Consider the following 23,670-nt stretch of genomic DNA (forward strand, 5'->3'; position numbering starts at 1 on the left):
TCATATTTTGAATAATTGAGGCGGATCCTTCTCATTCAAAGTACGTAGCAATCACCCGAAATCACTCTAGCAAACTTTATTTCGATTTTTCAATACAACACATATGAATGTAGTACTGAAACTTTATTACATTATGGTAATATGTCATTATTCACAACCTTTGGCATAGTTAACATGAGTTTTACAATTCTGTTGGGAAACACACGTTGGTAGGGAGAGGAACTGATTAGAGTAGGAAAATGCCAAAAACCAATGAGGTCACATGCAACATAAATATGCGAAGCAAAAGGCACGCAAAAGAGGATAATGTACGTTCTGGTCCTGGACTTCTCCATCATACATATGCATGTTTTCTCCTTCTGTCTACAATGTATATTTCTTACTGTCTTCATCTCAATTTTATGACAACATTTCTTGTCCGTGTGTGCGTGTGTTACAATATTTCAAAATTATTTAAAAAAAAAAGAAAAATAAATACTCATATATATATATATATATATATACTTTTATTTTCCAACATTATACTCTTTGATTAACTACTGCTTACGCGCAATCGTTAAATCGTTATCATCAAAGGATTGCGGACATGCAATTAGATTTTATTCATAATTAGTTAATTGGATAAATTCTATCCCCATTGTCTGTTGCTGCTTTACACAAATCGAATCTTGTACGTTTTTAAGAAGGGAAGAAAAAGAAAGAGGTCCCAATTGGATAAATCCAACTTCAATTCCTTCTCCAACTCACCAGAACCCTATAAAGTTAATTTTATGGACCACTCCATCCGCCTAACATATATATCTATATATATCCCACTCTCATAATATTCATCCAAAATTAAAAAAGATTTATAATTCTTAATTAATCAAAATAATACCGACCAAAAATTATTTTTTTAAAAAATAAAATAAAAAAATACACGTCAAAAGAATCAAATTGTAACACGTGTCAAGCTTACAATATTGTTTTGTTTTTCTTTTTCAATATTATGATATCAAATCACGTTTGTATACTAGAGTTGATTGATGATTTATAGTATCGCATGAAACCGACTGATCAAAAACATTACAAAGATTCTTAAGACATGATCACATGCATGCATGCATTAAAATCTCCACTTAAATTGACTTAATTGTTTTAACGAATATTAATAAAGAGTGGTCATATATAAGACATATATTCTAATCCTTAAAACCTATCTTGATTTAATCATCATCATCATCATAGAAAGACAATGAGCCGTACAAAGGACATGTCTAGATTTCTCTGTATGCAGAGATTCGTCATTGCATGCTGCTTTTTTTCTTTTCTGGTGCTGTAGGCTACATCAATCACTCTCCAACTAATGATAAACATATATTGAAAAAAAAAATCTAAATCTCAACATGACATTCTTAACCCCTCCAATTCAATGTTGTCTATTTTCTTTTAAAGAAAAAAGAAACATACACACACCAGAAATATTCCTATAGTACCCCCCTTCCCACCCAACCCCACCCCACCCCTTTTTTTACTATATAAATGCTTCCATGCACTCCCTAATTTCCTCACATCAAATCCGAATTCCTAACAACCATCAAACAAACCTACGGCCATTCTTGAAACCCTTTTTCGAGTATCCAATTTGGTCATCAACAATGGAGAGAGTAAGCAAAATGGTGTCCGAAAAACCCCTTGTGATCTTTAGCAAGACCCAATGCTGCATGAGCCACACAATCAAGTCCCTCTTTTATGATTTTGGTGTCAACCCCACAATTTACGAGCTCGACGAGATCCCTAGAGGCCGAGAGATCGAGCAAGCCATCTCTAGACACGGATGCAACCCGCCCGTGCCAGCGGTGTTCATTGGTGGTGAGTTTGTGGGCGGAGCAGACGAGATCATGAGTCTCCACCTCAAGAGGGCCCTAAAGCCCATGCTCAAAAGGGCTGGGGCCTTATGGGTCTGATATTACAGTACGTGCGTGCGTCAAATATGAATGACAATGTGTTTTTATTATGTGTGATCGTACTAAAAGTCGGAATAGTGAGTAGAGGTATAAGGAGAGGTAAATGAGCCTATGTGCTCCAAGTTTTCCTAACAATACTAGCTACTAATAACTAAATAATATTGTGTACTGCATCCTTTTTTAGTGAAGTTGCAGCTCATGTATGTTTTGACTTTTTGAGTTTAAATAATATGGATACCACTACTCCTACATCTTTAATTCTTGTGTATACCTTCAATTAATGTATCAATATTTGACCCAATTGATATATAACTAAATACAATGAAATAAATTTATGAATTCATATAAAATGAAATAAACATTTACACGTCTAATGGGATTTGAACCCATGAGTTTGAAATAATGTGCGAAAATAATGGTTGGCTGTAAATTAAAGCATCTATTGTAGAAAGGGCATTTATCTACAAGAGAATATGATCTCATCAACATATTCTGCATGCATGAGCAAAGTTGCATGCTGAAATACCTTCATGCAAAGTGATGCAGGTCACACAATCGGGGTCGGGTGGCTGGATCTTGGTACTCTGGGATCGGGTCGGTAAACCCTTCTTTGAGCTCCGATCCTGAGAACAGAATACACATTAGACTTGTTGGGTGGCCCCCAGTTTAAGCCTTCCCGATGCTTAAGTTAGAAAAGATGGGGTCGATTGTGATCTAAGGAGAGCTGGTGAGATTAAAAACGTATTAAATGCACTTGTCATAAATGTTCATAAATGCTAGTATTTATATGATGCCACGTCCGAATGTCAGATGATCCAATGGCTGCCAAAGTAGATTGATCTGTTGACGTATCCATAAGCGGATCTTGTCCTTGCTGCAAATTCCTTAAAAAGATAGGGACAATTTGATCTTTTTGACCTTGCTGATGTAATTACCCTCGTCACAAAGGCTAATTAAAAATGCCCCATTGAGTCTCCCAATTTATACACAGTTCATTTCAATCTACCCAAGTAAAACCTATTATACTTCCATTATTTGCATTTCGGAAAGAAATAAAAAACCCTCTAGTTTGTGAGTCCACGACAAGAAGGTCCGTCCCTTAATTTAAATGAAAATTGAGCAACTCGGTTTTATTTTCTGGAGCTTCAATGAAGGAGCATGTTAATAATTACATCTTCGAAATCTTGTCCCCCTACAGGTACGTAAAATAGAGTAAGAACATGAAGTACACATATAAATAACCCTTCTAAAAGGATAAGATACCGGTCCGTGTATTTTCATTCTGGGTTGGGTCAACCCTAATTTTACCGACCTAAATACCCGCTTTGAGACTGTTGATTATCAAATGGATGGGCGGTTAAGATTTTATGAAGTTGGGCTATTGTCCATAAGGCCTAATAAAAATTACTCATTGTAGCCCAATTCAGATCACAAGTTGGGCCAGTCTCCAGTCATTATCCCGAGGGCCCAGCCCAATGTCCGATTTGGGTTTTGTCCTGTGGTTTCTGTTGACACGTGCGCAGAACCAAAATAGATTCTGAAATCAGCCCAATCACAATTTCCAAGGAGTTAATGGGCCCACATATGGGCCCACCAATTTTCCCTCGCAATAAATGCACCCTCGGGACCTCTGACTCTCTCACTTCAGACTTAGTTTATCAGACAACGGTCATCTCTCTCTCTCCTGTATCTTCCCTCCGGCTTTTTACAATTTTACTATCTTTGCTTGCGATTGTAGTAGCTGATACTGTTTGATTTGGATTACTCTATCACTGTACAGAAGGAAACCGCACGTGACCAAGTCCCAGCTCACCAGTCCCCACACCGCCCCCCCGCGCATTTTATCTTTTACCCCCTCAATCAACACTCTTACGTAAAACTCATGCGGAACACGTCACACAAACAGACAGCACCCTAACCTGCGCACTCCCGCTGTCTCTCTTTCATTCACAAGTAATTACTGCAAGTATCAGATACCATTACCGATAGTTACAGTTTCCGTATCTATACAGTCGTCATACGACGCCGTAATGCGCATGTGAACTATGATAATAGGATAGAGACCCCAAAGTTGGAGCTTTCAGGGTGGTTAAGCTTAAGCCCTAGCTCTATTCGGATTTTTTCTCGTTTGCTGAGGGGTGTGTGTGTATATAATAGATGCACATTGTTGTATTTATTTATATACTTAACTAGTTCGGGATGCCGGATGAATGTTTGTTTCAGTTATTTTACAAGTATTGAACTATTCTGGTTTTTATGAAGGTTTGATCGTTACTGTTTCGGCTGCGAAGTTTTGGCATTTCGGAAATATGTTTGGGTTTTCGAGAAGAAGGATGAAGCTTGGAAGGTAATGTGCCTGCCATTTCTTTGCGATGTAAGCTTTTGTGTGGTGTGTGTAGTTTTTCAGTTTCCGATTTAGGTGGTTGGGGGTGGCGGAATATTCTTAGTTGTTGGATGCCTTTTGATGGTATTTATTGGGTCTGATTTTTGGAATGGATATGTATATTTTGACGATTAGGTAGCTGTTGACCTTCTTTGTTGTATTAATCTTCAGTAATCAAGAGAATGGCTCATATTTTCTGGATATTTGTTGTCTTGCTCTGGATCCTTTCCTTTTTGTGAATGAAAATATGCCAGGCCCTATTTTTGTGTGTTTATGTTGTTTATCAGAATATTGGAAAATGCCCAATAATATGCACAGTAAGAAGTGCATTTTGACAGGTTTGTCTTGTTATGATGCTTGATTGGTTTGCAAATTGAGAATGTGGAGTTAACTTGAAAGGTATACTTACCATATTTAAGTCCGAGTTGAAATGACAATAGTGAGGCATTGTTGTGCAATGACAGGCCTCCTCCCTTCCTAAAATGCTGCTGAATGGGAAGGAATCAGAATTACTGCTTATCTTTGCTAGAGATGCAGATGACATATATCAAAATTCATATCACCAGTGCCTCATTATAGGCAAGGCTGAGATCCCATCATCACCTAAATAATTCAGATAAGAAGAATGAATGGAATGGATAAAGAAAGAAAGTTCTTGCTTTAACTCAAAAACCACATTTAAAGTTGCTAATTAGGACTTCACTCCTGTTTAGCATATCTCCTCATAGGATTTGAAGATCTTTCTTGCTTATATTGGAACATCAGGGAATAGTTTTCCATCTAGTTGTTCTCAGTGAAGTTGTGTGAACTCAGCAAGATGGTAAGCTCATCGAGCAACCTTCTAGAATAATTGCGCATGCTTCTGATGGCAAGCCTTTTGAAATCTTTGGTTACGTTAATCAAATCTGAGTTAAAATTGTAGCATGTTACAATAATTTTTATGACTCTTTACCAAGGTTCCATAGTTGGTATAGTTATTATTTACAACGTCCTTTGGTTTCACAAGATTTATATATCAAAGAGAGATAACACATCTTTTACACCGTTTTTCATAATTTATTACCAGATTAAGAGTTCAACTCTCAGACTCTGCTCAGGGAACTAGAAGTCCGATAAGGCACCCTAAACGATTTAGCAATTCAAATGTAAGAACTCAATTTAATTCCATTAATGTCCTGTCAAAATTCCATTCTCATTAAGGTCTTCTATCTTGTCAGGGGGAAGGTGTTGCAGCAGCAAGTAGTGAAGCTGATGAACTCAATTGCCAATCTTCATCTAATGCACCAGAGCTTAACAATTGCACTTCAGGCAGCTCTGAAAATTGGATGGTGCTTTCAATCAGTGGAGAAAAACCTACTCCCCGCTTCAATGTAAGATATTTATCCTACCTTCAAATGTAAAATTGAAATTCAAAGCTGCACCATTTGGAAACTTAGAATATACCACAAATAGCATGCAGCGGCTGTTGTAGGGAACAAGATGGTCGTAGTTGGTGGTGAATCTGCAAATGGGTTGCTGGAGGATGTCCAGGTATCACAATGATCAACTCAGCCCCCCACTCCTCTGTATTTGACAAAATTTGCAATGTTATAATCATTTTTCCCCTTTCTTGCTCTTTTCATTTTTTCCCCCTTGTCATAGCATTTTACTTTAAGCACATTTGCTTGTCTTCCTCATATTAGTCATGTTAATATGTTGAGGGATCGACACTTAAATATGTTTTTCAATTGCTTCATTTTTACTGTATATTTTCGCACCATAACCTTGTAGTATGTTGAACTAGAATATTCTCTAATTTCTTGGTACTATTCCAGGTATTAAGTTTTGATAGGTTTTCCTGGACTATGGCTTCATCAAAGCTTTACCTTTCACCAACCAGTCTTCCGCTGAAAATTCCAGCATGTAAAGGTCACGTTTTGGTATAACAACATATCCTAGCAGCATTGCAATTTATATTTGCTAGATTTCTGGTTGCAGCATAAGCTGCAATTCATACAGTTATGTGATCTGTAACTTATTCTTGTTTATCTTGTGAATTTGAGTACATTTAGTTATGTATGACTTTGCTGTTTTGAGTTAAGTACGTATGACTATAGTAGATAAACTGATTACTAACTTCATAACTTGTTAAACATTTTATATTTCTTCTTGCGTTGCCTGATTATGTTTATGGGCAGAAAAACTTCAGCTCATCTTAAATCCATCAGAAGCTAAGTAACCTTGTTCATGTACTAGTTTTTGAGAAACCCCTTGGAGAAGGAATTATGATGAGCACTAAGATTGTAATTCCGCTACATCCCATGCATGAACACAAGATTTCCTGGTTGGGTGACTTAGGGTTCATTTAGTTCAAGAGAAAGGAAAGTGAAAGGGGAGGGGATAGTTTTCCATCAAATTGTTTGTTATGATTGGAAGGGAATAAATCTCAAATACATCCCTTATTTGGTACTCGAAAAATAGATTGAGAAGAAAAGATTAATTTTTGTAATTTTATTGATTAATTCTTTCCTCTTTTATTTTATATTATGAAATAAACAAATTAATATTATACTAAAATATATAAAAAGTTTAAAAATATATTCATCAAACAGGAACCAAATCTTTTTTATTAATAAAAATATTTATCAAAATGAGTATTGCGTATTCATTCTACATTATTCAGTTTAAATAAAATAAAGAATTACTACCAATGATCGGCAAGACAGCAATGTAGTAGGGTTATTTTTTCTCAAAAATTATTACTGGTATTATCAGCGGAAGGAAAAAAGAACTTGAGGAAATTATATGTATGGGTAATGGTATAAATAAAAATAAATATGTATTTTTTTTTGTCTTTTTGGCCTATACTTACCTTTTTTCGCCCAATTTTGGACCACAACGAAATTGGACTTCGGAGAGATTTCATATACATTCAGTTTTACTTCCTCTCCAACTCCCTAACCAAACACCAAACCTTTTCTTATACATCCATTTTTAGTTCCACTTTTGTTATATAACCACTTCTCACCCCAATCAAACAAACCCTTAACGATATGTCTGCTGCCTTAATCATTCTAACTCCTTTCTTGACCTATATTTGGCTGTTTTCCTGGATGTAGCCTTCTTATGTTGTGATATCCGTGGTATATGGCTGCAGCCTAATCTTTCTTGCTAGTCCCACTGATACATTTCTATGATTTTTTAGGTCCCTTGGGGGAAGAAGGTGCTTCTTATTGGAGGGAAAACTGAACCTGTGAGTGACAGGGTTTCAGGTTGTCCTTCTTGTCTGCATCTGTGATAAATGCTTCTGTGATCTCTTATTTTAACACATCTAGCACCCCTAATGCATTTCATCGTCTTTTTTCATGTAGTCTGGGCATTTGACATGGAAGCAGAATGTTGGTCTCCAATTGAAGCTAAGGGAGACATTCCGGTAAAATTCCTTCATAGTGAAGAGTTTCAACAGTTATAAGTCTGCCTCCCATTTTTGAGGCATGGGGTCATATTTTTTAACTAACCTCAATATGTAAAAGTTCTGCCTGCATTATATCCTGGTTGATGTACAAATTTCAGTTGAATGGTTCCTGCAAACCAATGAAGGGCATTGCATAATGCATAATGTTAATTTCTTTTAGAAGATAAATATGTGTATGACCTGTTTGCTATGCATCTTCTTCTCTTAAATGTTTACTATGTAATGAGTATCATTCCTCTTTCGTCTCAGCAGGAGCATTTTACCCAATGGGATTGGTTGTTTTGTTTTGGTTTTAAAAAAGGAATATGAAGGAAAATTAATATATATGTAATTATAATATTCGGATCACATGCAAAAAAAAATTTCTGTTCTCATAACATTCAGTTAATTGTTCACCAATTTGCATTTCCTGTTGAGTTCATTCAATTAAACTTTAGATATAAATTGGTTAGTTGAAGGAAATTATAGAAATACATGCTACTACTGAAGCTAATACAAATTGCAGGTCGCTCGTAGTGGTCATACAGTTGTCAGAGCGAACTCTGTTCTAATCCTTTTTGGGGGTGAAGATACAAAAAGGAGGAAACTGAATGATCTGCATATGTTTGATTTGAAATCTCTAACCTGGCTTCCTCTTCATTGCACGTAAGCTGATCTCGGAACCACTATAAATATTCTTAAGCTTTCTTCTATCAGTGGTCAGCAATTATTTCCTGAATGGACCGTGCAAAATATCTGTCTCTGCTTCATACTTTTCCTGATTCCACATATTCTTGAAAAGTTCTTCCTTTATCCACATACATCAACAAGTGTTCCCACGTGCAGGGGACCAAGACCATCTGCAAGATCAAACCACATCGCTGCTCTTTATAATGACAAAATGCTTTTCATTTTTGGTGGCTCATCGAAGTCTAGGACTCTGAATGACTTGTACTCTCTTGATTTTGAGGCGGTTTGTAAACACTCTGCTCTATGTGACTTTATTTAAGTTTGTTGGGTTCAACTATTGCAATGATCAGAGTATCAAGATAGTCGCCTATGCACTCATGCATAATGTTTCCTTCAGATGGTGTGGTCAAGAATTAAAACCCGAGGTTTTCATCCATCGCCTAGAGCTGGTTGTTGTGGAGCCCTTTGTGGAACAAAATGGTACATTACTGGTGGTGGTAGCAAGAAAAAACGTATGTTCTACCAGCTAACAACTCACTGTTTGCTATATTATTTATTGCCACCTTCTTGGTTTGTTGTTCCACTAGCAGTGCTATCTTGAAATTCTGGTAGTATTATCTATTTGCTTGTATCAAGCTAAGGACCAATTCAAGGTCTTTTTCTACCGCAATAGTTGTCCATGTCGGTTCCTCAATTTTCAGTATGAATCAAGAATTTTATAATCCAGCTAACTGTCCTCCCGGCCAAACTTCCAATTTATCCCTTTTACAGGACCTGCAGAGACCTTGATATTTGATGTACTGAAGTTTGAATGGTCTATCGCTGTTTCATCACCTCCATCTTCCATCACCACCAACAAGGTTTGACCTGATGTTTCTACTATGCTCTCATAGATGTTTCTTATTGTTAAAGTCTAAGTGTAGGTTGCACACACCTGGCATGTGATTGGAAGTCGTCAATGTTATAATGCTTTGATTATTTAGAGAAGCATAATTCTTAAGGCCACTGGTTTTTGAAATGGAACCTATCAAGCGGAGAACCATTCCAGAATGAGATTCGTTGACTCTTCTTTGCACTGCAGGGTTTTAGCCTAGTTCTAGTGCAGCATAAGGAAAGGGATTTTCTTGTTGCATTTGGTGGTACCAAGAAAGATCCATCTAACCAGGTGCTGAAGGTCAAATATATTGTTCCTTTTTTCTTGAGTTAGCTGTTTACAGGTTTTGATTCATATTGTGCTTTTTTGCAGGTCGAGGTACTCATCATGGAAAAAGTTGAATCATCGATAGTTCGAAGATCAACTCTGAGTAAAGTTGCTGGAACCTTGCTGTCCGAGAATGGCTCATCCATAGGATTGTCTGCCCAACCAGACAATGCTTCTCTGAGTGGTCATCTTGATTCTGTCTCAAGACTCAATTTAGCATCTGCAATTGAACAACATGGATCTGGTAGAAAATCATTGTCAGAGTCTTTACTTGTTGACCCACATTCTGCTCCTGGTAATGTGTCCCTCCGCAAACAATTTTATAATGAGGAGGAGAATGCTGATGCGACCACAACAAAGAGCTCCGAAGATACAAACTTATCACGGGTAAAGCAACAACTGTCTTCTTGTGATGTCTCAGTTAAATTTCTATTTACTATGATAGGGTTGGCAGCAATGACCTTATGATTTTCATTTATCCTTGTGAGGCATTTTTTTCCTATTAAGACTTGGGTTAGACCATGATCTACTTAATGTCTCAAGTAGTTGTCAGATGTGTGTCGACTCACGCTAGTCTCTTATTACTTATAGGTCTTGGTAACTGAAATCTAGTAATGAGTCGGTTGGTCTGGCTTAAATTTCATATATTTCTGCTTGCAGAATGACGTGTATCCTAGTTTTTTTTCCATAGACAATGTTTACCTTGTCATTTTATTACCGCATAGTAGTATGAATCAGTGATTTGTTCTATAGCAATTCAAAGATTTGTGTTGATTTTCTGAAACTTCAACATGGTACGACTGTCACAACATGAAATTCGTTTGCATACAATCCACCTTGGACAAGTTTAAATCAGATTCATGATATCATTTTTCAGATGATGGAGCAAAACACGAAGCCGCTTGATTCTGGCATTGGTGTGAGCTATAGTGGAGATAGAATCACAGAAGAAACATCTTTAGTCTCTGAATCTGATAACTTGAACCTTGATAAACATGGAAGTGGAAGCTTGTCATTAGAAAGTGAAGATCTTGTCTTTCAAGAAACCGATGGTAAATCAAGAATATCAGCTCCATCAGGTGTCTATCAGATATATGAAGCCAAATTAGCAAGCCTCTTAAGAAAGAATGGCATTCTGGAAGGACAATTGGCAGCTGCATTAGCTGCTCGCGAAGCAGCAGAAAAAAATCTGTCATTAGCTATCAAAAGCAGACAGGACATGGAGAGAAAATTGGGAGAAGCAATGAGGGAAATAGAATTGCTTAAAGAGAAGCTAGCCAGTGTTGAGTTGGCTCAGGAAGAGGCTAACAGCCTCTCGAATATTGTCCACTCTGACAATGTAAGACTTGAGCATGATGTCGCTTTCCTGAAGGCTGTTCTGGATGATACCCAAAAGGTATTATGCTCAACTCCTCTGTATAGCATAATTGTATACTAAGTTCTCTTTCAAGTTTATCATGAATAGTTCCCTGGCTGACTGCTATCTTTTGCAGGAACTCCATTCAACTAGAGGAGTTCTTGCTGGAGAGCGGGCAAGGGCATTCCAGCTACAGGTATATGCATCTTCCAAGGACTCAAGCAAAAGGAAAACACCGATCAACTATATCTGAAGAAGATTGGCTAATGAGTTATTAGCACAATATTTAATTGTTTGTCTATACCAATGGGCACAACAGTAGCATCATCCATGGATCTCAATTAGTTGTAATGCAAATCCCTGAAAAGGAAATTTTTGTTCTTCTCCTACACTTTTAATTTGGAATTGCATGACTTTGCAGGTTGAAGTTTTCCATCTCAAACAAAGATTGCAGACGTTGGAGACTCGTGCACCAACACCGCGGAAACCTTTCCATGTTTAGTATGTAGAAGTATCAAATTTGCCATGGCAAGCCTGTATGTATGCATGTATCTTCTGTCATTTGTGCTTGTCGTCCTGCCTATTTAGGGACATGGTAGCGGTTGCGACATGTAGGCAGTGTCTGTATTTTGGAGGTTGTATATAATCTTGGGGCAGCTCCTAATTATTACCTTTGACACAGTTTTTTACTTGGATTTGCTAATATTCCGCAACAATGTTAGCATGACTATGAGCCATCAGCAGAGGCTTCAGAGTATATTATCACTTAAATTTTCCTTTTCTTTAGTAATTTGGATTACGGGTTGCTTAAGTTGTATATTAGAGGTATAATCTTGGATCTTTTGGAAACTCATAATTATACAAACCTTAGTTTTCAATTGCTCAACTTAGAATCTTGATGGTTTAAACTAACTTTTCAGTATCATTATTCATTACCTTCACTCTGTAGTAAAGATTAAACTTTAAATTTTGATGCCAATAGGAAAGGGGGAGGTAGTAGCATGAACAATGGTATACATTTAATAATGATATTACACAATTTTCTTTGTCTGATAAGAACTAGTTAATGTGCACTCCCTGTCGAGTAATTTTGTGCACCACCACGTTCATGGTCAGGACGCAACAAATCAAACAAATTTATCAATCCATTGACCTGTTTATCATAATAGTTCAGCCTCTTCCTGATCTCCATCGCCATCATCAACCTCATTATCCTCATCTTCTTCGGGGGCATCAGGATCAACTCCCTGAAAAGCAAGATTAGGTATGGACTTGTCAAACAACTATGTATAACATGCAACTAGAGACATAATGCAGGCTTTTCCTCAACGAGCAGAAACTACAATGCTGTTTACTTGTATTTATGCAAGGACAACGTTCAGCAGACAATACGAACCTTCATTTGTTTCTCCAAGCGCTCTAGTCCTTTTTTGGCAGCTTCATTTTGGGGGTTCATCCTGAAATGCAGACATGTATAGGTCGTTAGAACAAGCTGGCAGATCTATTTTCCATCTTTTACTTTATTTTCAAGTTTCAGGTAGCAAAATATTGTGCCACATACTGTTGGTGTTGCGGTTCCCCGACCCCCAAAAAAGAAGAGAAGAACCAAGAGAAAAGGGAAAAGCTGAGGGATTACCTCAGTGCTGCCTGATAATGTGAAAGGGCATCTTGCAGCATGTTTGTAGCCGCAAACACTTGAGCAAGCTTAACATGCAAGGAGTCATCTGCCCAATCTTTCAAATATCGCTCCAGGAGGGAGACTGCATCTCCATTTCGGCCTTCCATAACATGGAGCTCAGCCAAAGCCAATGCAGCTCCTAGGAAACCAGGTTCCAGCCTGAGGGCTGATTCATAAAACTTCTTTGCCTGCAGTAAGGTATCCGTTTTATCACTAAATTCAATTAGGATACCACTTTTCAATATGCATATGTGAATAAAGAAATGCGGGCGCTCTATGATGTGTTTCTTAGACAGAAGTCCACCAAACGTTTCAAAGAAAATTCATGACTAAATTTGTTTTAAGTTACATTTCAATCCCAAAAAGAAAACAAACCAAATTACAGGTGAGTTACTTGACCTAGCAAGTTACTTACCCACAATATGAGCTTAATGGGAATGTTAAACTTTTTTATTTAGAAGCCAACAACCATATATACCTTTTCTCTGCCACTGGTGCTACTAGCATGTACATCCCCAACTAATTTTAGAGCCTTCGCAGATTGGGGCATCGCTTTCATTGCCTCTCTCGCGGCATACAAAGCTTCTTTTATCTTTGAGAGGGCCAAATAAGACCGAACTAGACCTGCAATATAGTTGAAGTTTCATTCATGCTATGACCTGTAATAGTTGCATGATAAATTCATTCAAATATAACACTTGAGATTTATTAATTAAGCCAAAAACATGTGTATGTATCATGTCTGTAAGAGTTTCTTATCATGCCTTGATATGAACGAAGATCAGGCCTCAATTCTTGAGCTCCCCTGTAGGCGATAACTGCTGCTTCTGGCCGATTCATCGACAAGAAAAGATTCCCCTAGATATCATGAGAAATGCAAGGTATAAAAATCCCAGGAACTAGAACATCGGAAATCAAACAATGTATCAGCATAAATAAATCCTTGAATTTCTAGTATGAAAAGTTGAGCAAGAAAGAAAGACAAGGCATCTCAGTTTAATCCAGAACAGATACCATACCTTCATTATGTAACCAGCTACATGCCTCTCATCAATGCGGATGCTCTGTTAATAGTTACTGAATAATGATTATGAAGCATTTGCATCAGCACTCTAGTCAACTAAAAGACAAGAATTCTAACCTTCTCAGCATAAGATAAAGCTCCTCGCTCATCTTTCTTTTCCCACAGAACAGATAAGGCCACGAAAACTTCAGGCTTTGTAGGATCAATGTTCAACAGATCATGAACTAACTTATTTAACTTGGAATGATCAGACTTGAGCTTAAGAAGCATTGCATACTCATCCATATATGTAACCACATATGGATCAACGGACCGGACCTGCAGAAATTATTTCCCATATTTACTGTTTATGTCAATGACAATTTATAACATGAATACAAATGAATGCTTACCTTTTCAAAATCTAGAATGGCTTCATCATTTTTTCCAATGATAGCTTTTACCTTCAGAAAAGCAATTAACATAGCATTAGGGATAAAAATGGCATGCTATATGACTGCCATAATTAGAAAATGGTAAAACCAGTTGAAGCTGAAACAAAAAACTGTCTGAAAAAGGATTAGTTTTTCCCCTTTTGTCCTCTCTTAGAGATTAAGAGCCATAATTCAGTATATTTCACAAGATTCTTTCAATAAATAAGATCCCACGTTAGAAAGAATTCTCCATGATTATCTAGATTGGAAAGTCTTTTCCACACAAGTTTTGTTCAATAAATATGATCCCAGCAAGAATTCTCCTTGATTATCTGGATAGAGAACTGTTTTCCTTAACTATTACTTTTGTCAATTAATAGACAGATATTACTTAGCCTTGCTTAAACTCAACAGTTATTTATTGACTACATCCGTAAATGTGTTCACCAGCATACTTTCTTTACTTTATCTTGTTAGGTGGTGAGAGAACCTTCACCGATGAACTCAGTTGTCGTACAGCATTTAATTTACAAGGTTCTGATAAATCAGTTATGTATCAGAGATTGCTAGAAAGACAATCTGCAGAATCATTCCACAAGGAACTAAATACACATCTATAAGCAGTGAACATGAGGAACTTACAAGCATGGAATCATGCACTTAAAAAATGTTAGGAATCATCCTTATGTAGTTATACAAACCTTAGCCATTTCAAGTAATATGTGGATGTTGTTAGGAAATCGTTGTAGAAGTTCGGAGAACAGTTCCAGACCACCTGCTAAAAGAAAACTCAAATAAAAAAAGGAAGAGAAAAAGTAGGAAAGGAAGTTCATGGGAAGGAAATCTGTAGCCATAGCCTGACCTTTGTAATCATTCGAAGCAATGCAACATTGAGCTTCAACATAACGCTGTGTTGCAAGAAGAGATGATATGATTATAGAGTTCCAAGAAAAATCCATTAGGAAATAATCAATGAAATGCAAAACAACAACCATGTTTGAAAGAAAATGTTTAAGAACCAAATCTGAGGACAAGCTGCTCTTATCAGGAAATGGTATCTCCAATCTAGATAGATCGAAAGGAGGCAATAATATGAATTGGACTTCTGTTTAATGTGCCAAGTATATCTTGATAATTAAACAGATTAAGACATAATAAATGCACATCCAAAGTATTAAAACTAATGTTAGCTGTCAAAATAACTTAATACCTGCAACCAGCGACTTGAATCAAAATGATCAAATGGAGGTCTTCCACTTCTGTTTGGAGTCTGAGATGATAGCAAATAACATTCAAGAGTAAACAACTTAGAATTTGGTATTAAACAAAGAGCATTGTCGAAAGTACCAAGAAAAAAACAGTGGACTTTGAACTGTTGGGAATATGTTTATCAAGAAGAACTTATAAACCATATTGCATTTTACATAATATAGCCACTTACATAAGGAACTCAATATAAGTTTTCAAATAAAACTAGAAGTCGGTGGACCAGTTCAGAGAACTGCTAGTTGATATTGTCTAAAAGAATATCTTTGTGAAATTCAGATAATTCCTGCTCTAAGGTAAGTAAATGGATTCTAGAGTAATTAAATGCATTAGCTTTATGCTTCATGAGCACTGCACCTTAACAGGGAAACTACCTATGAAGGCAATCTATTGGCTGTACCCAACCTTATTTGGCCACTGCTACACTTATTCCCCTTTAAAGGTATAACAAAGGAAACACAAAAAGTTTAAATTACACTCCATACTAGCAAAACATGAGATAATCATCACAGAGCAAAGAACTATAACTAAGTCCTCTCCTGAGCTGGCCATCTTCTGATCAGTATACTTAAGAAAAGATTTACTCGAAGCTGGAAAAAGTTGTTGGAGACATCACAGCATGAAATGTTTAGTAACCACCAGATTCCTACTAAAACTGGAAGCTGTCCAATCTTTGAAAATAGAAACAGTACGAAAACATAAAAGACATATACAAAATCAAAGTTTATCAATCGTACCTGAGGAAACAATGACAAAATGTCCTTAGTGGAGACACCCAATTCAGCCAAAGCTATAATAGCCTCAATTATGTAGGGCGAATTCCTGTATGGTATTTGTCAGACATTGCTCCAATAGTTTTATGAAGGCAGAAAATAGACAAGCTCAGTCACAGATATTCTGAGCACACCCACAGAGAGGGAAAAGAGAGATAATATAATTATAAAAAAAGGATAAAAAAGATAAAAATGAAGTTCAGGGTACGCACATGAACAGAGAAAAATCTATGGGAAGCAAAAGAAGCATCAATTTGCAAAGGACAAATGAAAACTATCTATTGTATCGTAAGAAATTTGTTGGTTGAGTAGAATTGGCTCGTCTCTGCAAGAAAGAATTCTTTAAGCATTGAGACAAAGCAAGTTACTAGCAAAACACTGCTTTAGAATTCTTCCAGGTCATCACTATTTTTTATTTCTCCATATGTCAGAAAAGTAGAAACATGTCTAACTGCCTGCAGATTATAGAAAATTGTCACTGAATACTGAGGTGGCAGACCTTAAGCATTCCTTATAACATCCAACTGCAGCTCGTGTATGCCTAGAATTGCGGTAAAGCTTTGCCATCATAAGATTCATCTCTAGATTCCTTGATTTGCTCGGAATTCCCTCCATCTGTCAAACAAAAATAACATGATATCAAAGCTTTTGCCAGCATAGATAATTCATCTTTTTGCCTAGAGTTGCACAATAGTCCAAAAAATTATAGCAGAGACTGCAGCCAATGACAATTATATAATATAATATCAATACAAGGAAAAATAGATTATCCGAAGACTAACTTGTAAGAAACAAAAGAATAGCTACAAGTACAAACCTCAGCAAGAGCAGCTCTGTTCTCACCAATAGAGCTGTGGCATGTCGCAATCTTGAATTTCACCTGTATTGCATTTACAAAGAAAGCAAATTGCCATCTAAGTTGAGCAAATTGAAACATCCAAAAATGTAAACTACGAGTCGTGTTACCTCATTTTCATTTATTGCTGAAGTGTTAAAAGAATTTGGAGAAGACGACCTATTCGATGCTGATAATGAGCTCCTAGTTGTCGGGGGTGTTGCTGCACTTTGTTTTGGTAGAATTTTGTGGTATTGCAATGCTTGCTTATATATTTGCTGTACAAAAATGAGACAAACTTAAAGAAGGAAAAATATCGATAAACATAATATAACCTAATCAGCATCCCCATCTCTATCATGAATTCGAACAATTTAATAAACAAGGGAGCAAAATGTGCAAACTCAATTTCATGTCCAAGGTTTCAGTATCATGCATGATTGCACAACTGACTAGTACAGGCATTTAATGTGCAGTGTACAACAAGCGCATGACCCCAATTTTATGGCTTCAAATGAGGATACATCTTCGGATTTGTAAATTTGTATCAATTTCCATTCAGGGACACATTGCTACAGATCCAAACGCACTATCAAGCTTATCCATTACAGAGAACAGGGGCATGTCATCTTAAATTTGCATTAAGTCTCCAGAATGTGGAGATATTAGGAAAGTACTATAAAATGGATTAGAAAACCCGAATATCAGAATTCAGAGCATCAACACCACAAATTCGCTTCTATTACGCACAGCACAATGGCACGCCCAATGTAAGTGTGTACAATCTTACAATTGCTCTTCGATACTCTTTTTCTCGAAATAGCGAATCACCATACAGCACCTGTCACCAGAGAATCATTACCAAAACAAATTCAGTGGAAGTTCAAAAGGATTAAACAGAAAAAACTAACGAAAATGGTATAGAATACGAACCAAGCTTTCTGCTTTAAGATGAGGACTAGTCTCAGGATTTATCGAGGTCGATGAAACAGCAAAGCAGCCCTAATTTAACAAACAATTCATATTATCTTCCCACAAAGAGCTAATACTTGAGCAAAAAACTAAGAGAACAGTCTAATTAGCGAGATTGTTAGCTCAAGAAAGGGGCCAATTCAACAATTAACGAGAACTGCACCAGGATTTGAGCAGAAGAGTATAGGCCGTGGTCGAGAAGAGTGGAGAATTGGTCTTTCGGTACATCCATCGAGCAGTTGGAGTACTGTGTGTAGTGTGTATGCGTGAAGTTTTGATAGTGGTGAAGTGAAGCGCTCTTCTTTTTGAAATCGCAGTTCTGAGAAGGGTTTAATTGCGTGAAGGACCCCCGATATTCTTAGAAAATTCATTCTTTGCCCCAACTCTTTTGAAAATATGATTTGTAATCCTAAACTAAAGGAAAATGATGACGAACCCCCTAAAATGCTAGAAACTACACAAGTCACCCAATCAAGTGTGATTCAAATGCTGGTTAGTTTTTGAATGAGAAATTTGTAAATTCAAAAATTATATGTATATATTTTATTTTTATATAATGGTGATTTCATTGTAGTTCATACTATATATAATTAAATAAAAATAGTATATTTTTTAATATGGTTCAATACAATTTATCTCATGTGATATTACAAATGAACAAATCACTTTATATGAAAAAAATAGCAATTTATCTCTTGTATTTTTTAAAATGAAGCAATTTATTGTCCTGTTTACGGAGGTAAATTGCTTAACTTTAAAAAATACAATGAGTTAAATTGCTAATTTATTTTTCATAGGAGGTAATTTGTATATTTATAATATTACAGGGGGTTAAATTATATTTTTTTCTTTTTCAATATATTGGAAAAATTAATTAATTTTGAAAAGATAATACCATTTTTTCTTTCTCTCATCTTTCCACTGACATCATATTTATTTAATTTATTCGTCTCAATTTTTTAATTAAGGTTCTATTTTTGGCGTCTCTTATTGGTTTTTTCTTTTATATTTTTCAGCAAATGGTCTTTATTTTACTTTAAATTATTGTTTAATTAATTTATCATAAATATCAATGAATATTTAAATAATTTTATTTTTAAAAGATTTTAATTAATATTCATAATATACGCGGCTGATGATGGATGGTAGTTCACTCTCAATCTTATGAGGCAAAATATTAGTTAGGAGAAAATTTCGGGGTCAAGTTGCTAAGTTTTTATGCTACTTGAGCGGCTCAATCGCAGGTCAGATCCGACCCGGAAATATAGCCACCGCCTGCTCTCTCTCTCTCCCCCTCAATGAACCGAATAGCTGAATCAGTGGTCGGAAAACGGTGCCCGATTTGCTTGAGCCGAATCGAAGTCCGATCGGCGGCTGTGATCAATCCCTGCATGCACGCTTACTGCATCGGATGCATTCGCAGGTGGAGCGATTTCAAGCGGAAGTGCCCTTGCTGCAACGCGGATTTCAGCTCGTGGTTCAGCAAAATTAATAGGGATTTCCGAGAAGAGAAATTGGTGCCTTTTGGCAGGTGGAAAACGGTCAGTTCACCTCCCCCCGACGACACGATACTGCGCAGGCGGAGAGCTCAGTTTTTCGAACAAAGAAGGTTCTTTGAAAATGGATGATGAAGCTTCGTAGTTGTTGTCTGTCTCATCATTTGATAATTGGTTTGAAGCTAACTTCGACGAAAAATTACCGAAAGATTACCTTTTTAAGAATCATTTTGTTTGAAATTTTAATTGAATGTAGCACAATTCTTGAACTCTTTCCCTGATGTATTTAAATGGATTTTTGATGAGCTTACTTTCGAAATCTAATTCTTTTAACTGGATAAATACTGAAAGGACTAAAATATATATCGCAATTATGGCTAGCCATAATAGTGTAGTAGGGATAATTTGAGAATTTAATATGAGAAGTAAAATTGTATTCCGGCTAACCTAAAAGGAAATGCTTGGAAGAAATCATGAATTGGATACAGTTTCATATAGTTGGCTATATGAAAGACAATAACTGTGTACGAGTGAGAAATTTCTCTTATTATTGTCTTTTATCCTCCAATTGGTACTCAGAAAGAAAAAAATCACAGAAGAAAAAACTATAGTTGAATATATTTTAACTACTGAGACTTCATTTTGAAACATACTAAGGTTTTTTCCTTCTAGTTTCATCTGTTTAACTAGGGATTTTCTGCATGGTTCTGAGAACTTTCTTAATCAGTAACCGTTCTTGGTCTTTGCCGGTGCTTGATAGAGGACTGCTATTTCAATGTCATTCCAACTTCCTGCTGCCAGGATAATTCAAAGATCCAGGGAAGTGTCGGTAGTACGATCTATAGCAAGAGAGTTGCCAAGACAACGGTCATTTGGTTGGTTAAGTCATGAAAGTCCCGATGTTATAGCTGAGAGAGTTAGACAATGGCGTGTTAGGTATTGTAATGCTACTGTGGTTTGCATGAAATTTTAAACTTTCTGGTGATGTTTCTGATTCATATTATTTGTATTTTCTGAACAACTGGTGTCAATGGTTGGATTGTTTGAAGTAGCCTTAAAGTGTTTATCAAATGCATTCCTTCTTTTTTTTTTTTTTCTGTTCCAGCATTTATGAGCAGAGATTGCAGGCAGTTCCTCTCCCTCACAAGAATGGTCTTATGCAGGTAGGTCTGCAAACTGTCGATGTCAGTTTAACTATGGAAGTTGTCTTCTAGTTACTTTTGGAATTCTGAGATTCAAGCTTAATGTTGACGATTTGGGAACTAAATCCCTGAATCGTATTTGAAAGTTTGAACTGTTACTCCTTACCTGCATTATGGGTCGGAAAAAGGAAGTACCTCATTGGGCAAACTGCTATGCAAGTTTCTTCAGTATGTGGAGTAGTTGCCATATGAAATAAGCTAGATTAGACAATGTACTTACTCAAGTTGACAGTGTATCATATATTAGTTATGACACTGCAATTCGATGTTTATAAAATGAATCATAGAGTCACAATTTACTTATGCATACATTTCTACTTAGTACTAAGTAAATCCCTCATTTTAATTTGCAGCAAGTTATGGGAAATAATGGCGCAAAAGAAATGATATTGAGGAGGATAGAACCATGGATACAGAGGGAGCTGCAGGCCATTCTGGCAGATCCTGATCCTACCATCATTGTACATGTTGCCTCCTCGCTTTTCATCACAAGATACGAGAAAAAGCATGAAAACTTTGAAGACCAAGTAGTTCCTGAGGATGAATTTCTTGCGCCCCTGCGGCCTTTTCTTCATGAGCAGACAGAAATCTTTTGGCATGAACTTAGGTACATTATCTTGAATGTCATTTGTTATCATTGCTTTTTCCATGCATAGCCACAACCCAGGCTCACAAGCATGACCTGAGTTGCAGGCTTAAGGATCAATACTTAGAGCTGTTGCTCCACTTTGGGGCAAAGTAGTTGACCAAAATCACCACTTGAAAGATGAAGCTTTATGTACGAGTTGGTAAAATCAGCTTCATATTGAATGGGATATATGTAACTCAATCTTACAATTCATCCTGGAAAAGCCCTCACGTCTTTTAGTCAGCATAACAACAATAGCCTGACACCCTAGTACTCATCATGCCCACGTCAATAGATAATGCCCTCAGGTGCACTCTGCTTCCAGTCATTGCACCATGGACCTAAACACTAAGCCTGCAAAGTGACTTGGCAGTAGTGTTTTGGGCCCACTGATCCAGTCAGCTCATGATATTTACTCCTAGTTTTTAGTTAATCCCACTACTGCCATTCCTAACCCATCCAGCTGATTGCAAATAAAGACTTGTGGGATAACTTATGAATAGTGCTATTGTAACTGCGCTTCTTATGATCACGTGCTGATGAAAAACTGATAAATTCTTGCAGATGTTTCGCAGAAAGCTCGTTCTCCATGGAAACATATGATACACTTGTAGTGTATAGAGGAGTGGACTAGAGAGATGTTTTGGTGCTGTCGACAGTGGAAGTGAATGAGATAATTTCCCTTGCAGGATTTGCACGTTTGTCCTTCAACTTTGATCTGAGCTTTTGTCAGCAGGACCAAGTGAAACGAGCATATAACATGGTCAGGACTACCATATTGGCAATTAACTTCAATGGATTGGGGTCTGGGTTCTTGTAGTATGTTCAACCTAGAACCAATACTTCATGAAAGGGGAGCTTTTTTGCACTAGCTTGGAGATTGGGATGCAATGTGAGCAGTCCTGCTTGTGTTTCTACAGCACAATCTACGATTCACAAGTTGCTAGATTCATTGGCTCACCTAAATTGAAGAACTTCCAAGCATACATGCATCGGTGGACTATAATCTTAGTTGCTCTATATCCCTATTGGTTTCAGCATAATCTTCTTGTTATCTGAAGTTGAGTAATTGTTCCAATCATGAAGAAGAGGACTATGATCGAGGCAGCAAACTAGGATCTCTTGATGAAAGTTTATGTGAAGAGATCTGGGATATGGTGAAACCAGCTGAGCCTTTGTCAATAATACAGACTGATGACAGGCTGATCAGTTGTAAGCGCACCAATAGAAATACGAATTTTTAGTAGAGAAGAAATGTGCTCCAGGAAGAACTGCAAGAAGGCTTACACAGAGCTTATAAATCTTAGTAGCGACTTTTTGGCACTGCACAAAAGGTAGAAACAAAAGCATATATTCTCATTCAGTCAAAACATATACTGCATTCTTGCACTCCTGCTCAAATCAGTTTTCTTCAGGAGACGTTTAACATGTGGGATCTTAAGCTCGTAATCAGTAGGCAGGTGGGGTTTGTTGCTGCCAAAATACAAGGAAAAAAATAATAAATGGAATCATGAACTTATAGTAATTGATGTCTTCGACACAGGCAAGAAACATTGTTGATTCAGTGTACCAGAGTGCTATCTGGAAACGCATAAAGCAAAAATTGCCTCGCTTCCTTGAGGACCCTCCGCAGCCCACCTCCTTTCAAGTGCAGCTCTTTAGTTTGAAGAAACCAGTTATCATTGGCTTAAGTGCAAGAAGAACTCAATAACACGCGCACTAGAAAGTACTTGGTAATACGACAATATTAACATAATGTGACTTAAAATTGTCCTAAAAGAACTCTTGTATGAAACACATCTTCCAGGAATCATCGTAGATATAATGCTGAATATAATACCAGAAACAATATTTTTGAAGAGCTTTTCGTGCATCATTGGAAGGCAAGAAAATGAAGGATCTTTGTCTCAGCAACTAGTAGCATGAGGACAAGAGGCATATCTTTTTCATGAAAGGTCACGCGAATTCACCTTGAAAAAACACACCATGCCAGCAAAAGATTCCTTTGTAACTATCCACGTGAGATGAAATTTCAGACAGTACATATTATGTACGGTTTTTGCAACATGGTACAAATTTCAGATTTGCTAGCTGTTTTACTCTCTCCCTTTTCTTTCTTTTTACTATTTCCTTTAGAATCTATGTGGTGATGATGATGAGGATTTTAATTGGCGACATCATCAGCAGATGGGCAAATATGTTTATGTCTTTCTCACACAGTGAAAACAAGGGTCAGTTGATAAAGGAAAGGGGGTCTAAAATTGAGAGGAAGATGAGGTAGAAGTGTTATTGAGTATGCAAAAGAAAACAAAACCATGTTTAATGGTTTTGAGGACCACTTGATTGCTAGATCTCTTTTCCGGTATAAATCAG

At 36.8% G+C, this 23,670-nt stretch overlaps 4 protein-coding genes across 10 annotated transcripts; 3 read left to right on the forward strand and 1 right to left on the reverse strand.

Moving 5' to 3' along the window:
• The first annotated feature begins 1,554 nt into the window (after positions 1–1,554).
• LOC105171483 (monothiol glutaredoxin-S5) lies at positions 1,555–2,204 on the forward strand. The gene has a single exon (XM_011092618.3). It carries the CDS (start codon positions 1,638–1,640, stop codon positions 1,944–1,946), a length of 309 nt encoding a protein of 102 aa, XP_011090920.1. The 5' UTR covers positions 1,555–1,637; the 3' UTR covers positions 1,947–2,204.
• Positions 2,205–3,800: 1,596 nt separating this feature from the next.
• Positions 3,801–11,796, forward strand: LOC105171485 (Galactose oxidase/kelch repeat superfamily protein). 5 transcript variants are annotated; one of them, XM_011092621.3, is made up of 17 exons: positions 3,801–3,899; positions 4,209–4,293; positions 5,396–5,474; positions 5,547–5,699; positions 5,782–5,859; positions 6,144–6,248; positions 7,514–7,580; positions 7,680–7,741; positions 8,289–8,428; positions 8,609–8,735; positions 8,850–8,964; positions 9,224–9,312; positions 9,534–9,617; positions 9,699–10,040; positions 10,531–11,049; positions 11,147–11,206; positions 11,432–11,796. In XM_011092621.3, exons 2-17 carry the CDS (start codon positions 4,256–4,258, stop codon positions 11,510–11,512), a joined length of 2,139 nt encoding a protein of 712 aa, XP_011090923.1. In that variant the 5' UTR covers positions 3,801–3,899; positions 4,209–4,255; the 3' UTR covers positions 11,513–11,796. The 5 variants fall into 5 exon arrangements, with proteins under 5 accessions (XP_011090923.1, XP_011090922.1, XP_011090921.1 ...); XM_011092620.3 differs by lacking the exon at positions 3,801–3,899 and adding an exon at positions 3,907–4,031; XM_011092619.3 differs by lacking the exon at positions 3,801–3,899 and adding an exon at positions 3,926–4,084.
• A 211-nt stretch (positions 11,797–12,007) lies between these two features.
• On the reverse strand, positions 12,008–18,292 carry APC7 (tetratricopeptide repeat (TPR)-containing protein). Its single transcript, XM_011092622.3, has 18 exons — positions 18,135–18,292; positions 17,933–18,001; positions 17,790–17,840; positions 17,131–17,277; positions 16,982–17,044; positions 16,664–16,779; positions 16,129–16,213; positions 15,336–15,395; positions 14,988–15,033; positions 14,827–14,900; positions 14,105–14,155; positions 13,830–14,030; positions 13,708–13,752; positions 13,453–13,546; positions 13,167–13,312; positions 12,647–12,876; positions 12,407–12,467; positions 12,008–12,257 (listed from the first exon to the last, which is right to left on the reverse strand). The coding sequence occupies exons 1-18, from the start codon at positions 18,201–18,203 to the stop codon at positions 12,171–12,173; spliced, it is 1,695 nt and encodes a 564-aa protein (XP_011090924.1). The 5' UTR covers positions 18,204–18,292; the 3' UTR covers positions 12,008–12,170.
• Positions 18,293–19,136: 844 nt separating this feature from the next.
• On the forward strand, positions 19,137–22,716 carry LOC105171487 (RING/U-box superfamily protein). 3 transcript variants are annotated; one of them, XM_011092624.3, is made up of 5 exons: positions 19,138–19,580; positions 20,269–20,403; positions 20,573–20,630; positions 21,023–21,276; positions 21,862–22,716. In XM_011092624.3, the coding sequence occupies exons 1-5, from the start codon at positions 19,270–19,272 to the stop codon at positions 21,929–21,931; spliced, it is 828 nt and encodes a 275-aa protein (XP_011090926.1). In that variant the 5' UTR covers positions 19,138–19,269; the 3' UTR covers positions 21,932–22,716. The 3 variants fall into 3 exon arrangements, with proteins under 3 accessions (XP_088742395.1, XP_011090926.1, XP_020552695.1); XM_020697036.2 differs by having other exon boundaries at positions 19,439–19,580; positions 20,228–20,403; XM_088886269.1 differs by lacking the exon at positions 20,269–20,403 and having other exon boundaries at positions 19,137–19,580.
• The last annotated feature ends 954 nt before the right edge of the window (positions 22,717–23,670 follow it).

This window comes from Sesamum indicum, linkage group LG10 (genome assembly GCF_026168435.1).
Source record: "Sesamum indicum cultivar Baizhima isolate 11 linkage group LG10, ASM2616843v1, whole genome shotgun sequence".
NCBI lineage: Eukaryota > Viridiplantae > Streptophyta > Magnoliopsida > Lamiales > Pedaliaceae > Sesamum > Sesamum indicum.

Coding starts and splice junctions, on each gene's coding strand:
- LOC105171487 (XM_011092624.3), top strand. CDS start 19,270: ATGAACCGAATAGCTGAATCAGTGGTCGGAAAACGGTGCCCGATTTGC. Junction 19,581..20,268: donor CAGTTTTTCGAACAAAGAAG/GTTCTTTGAAAA, acceptor TCCTGCTGCCAG/GATAATTCAAAGATCCAGGG. Junction 20,404..20,572: donor GTTAGACAATGGCGTGTTAG/GTATTGTAATGC, acceptor TTTCTGTTCCAG/CATTTATGAGCAGAGATTGC.
- LOC105171483 (XM_011092618.3), top strand. CDS start 1,638: ATGGAGAGAGTAAGCAAAATGGTGTCCGAAAAACCCCTTGTGATCTTT.
- LOC105171485 (XM_020697076.2), top strand. CDS start 4,157: ATGTTTGTTTCAGTTATTTTACAAGTATTGAACTATTCTGGTTTTTAT. Junction 6,249..7,513: donor CATGTAAAGGTCACGTTTTG/GTATAACAACAT, acceptor ATGATTTTTTAG/GTCCCTTGGGGGAAGAAGGT. Junction 11,207..11,431: donor CAAGGGCATTCCAGCTACAG/GTATATGCATCT, acceptor ATGACTTTGCAG/GTTGAAGTTTTCCATCTCAA.
- APC7 (XM_011092622.3), bottom strand. CDS start 18,203: ATGGATGTACCGAAAGACCAATTCTCCACTCTTCTCGACCACGGCCTA. Junction 17,278..17,789: donor AAGAGTATCGAAGAGCAATT/GTAAGATTGTAC, acceptor ATTTTTGTACAG/CAAATATATAAGCAAGCATT. Junction 16,214..16,663: donor TGTTATAAGGAATGCTTAAG/GTCTGCCACCTC, acceptor AATACCATACAG/GAATTCGCCCTACATAATTG.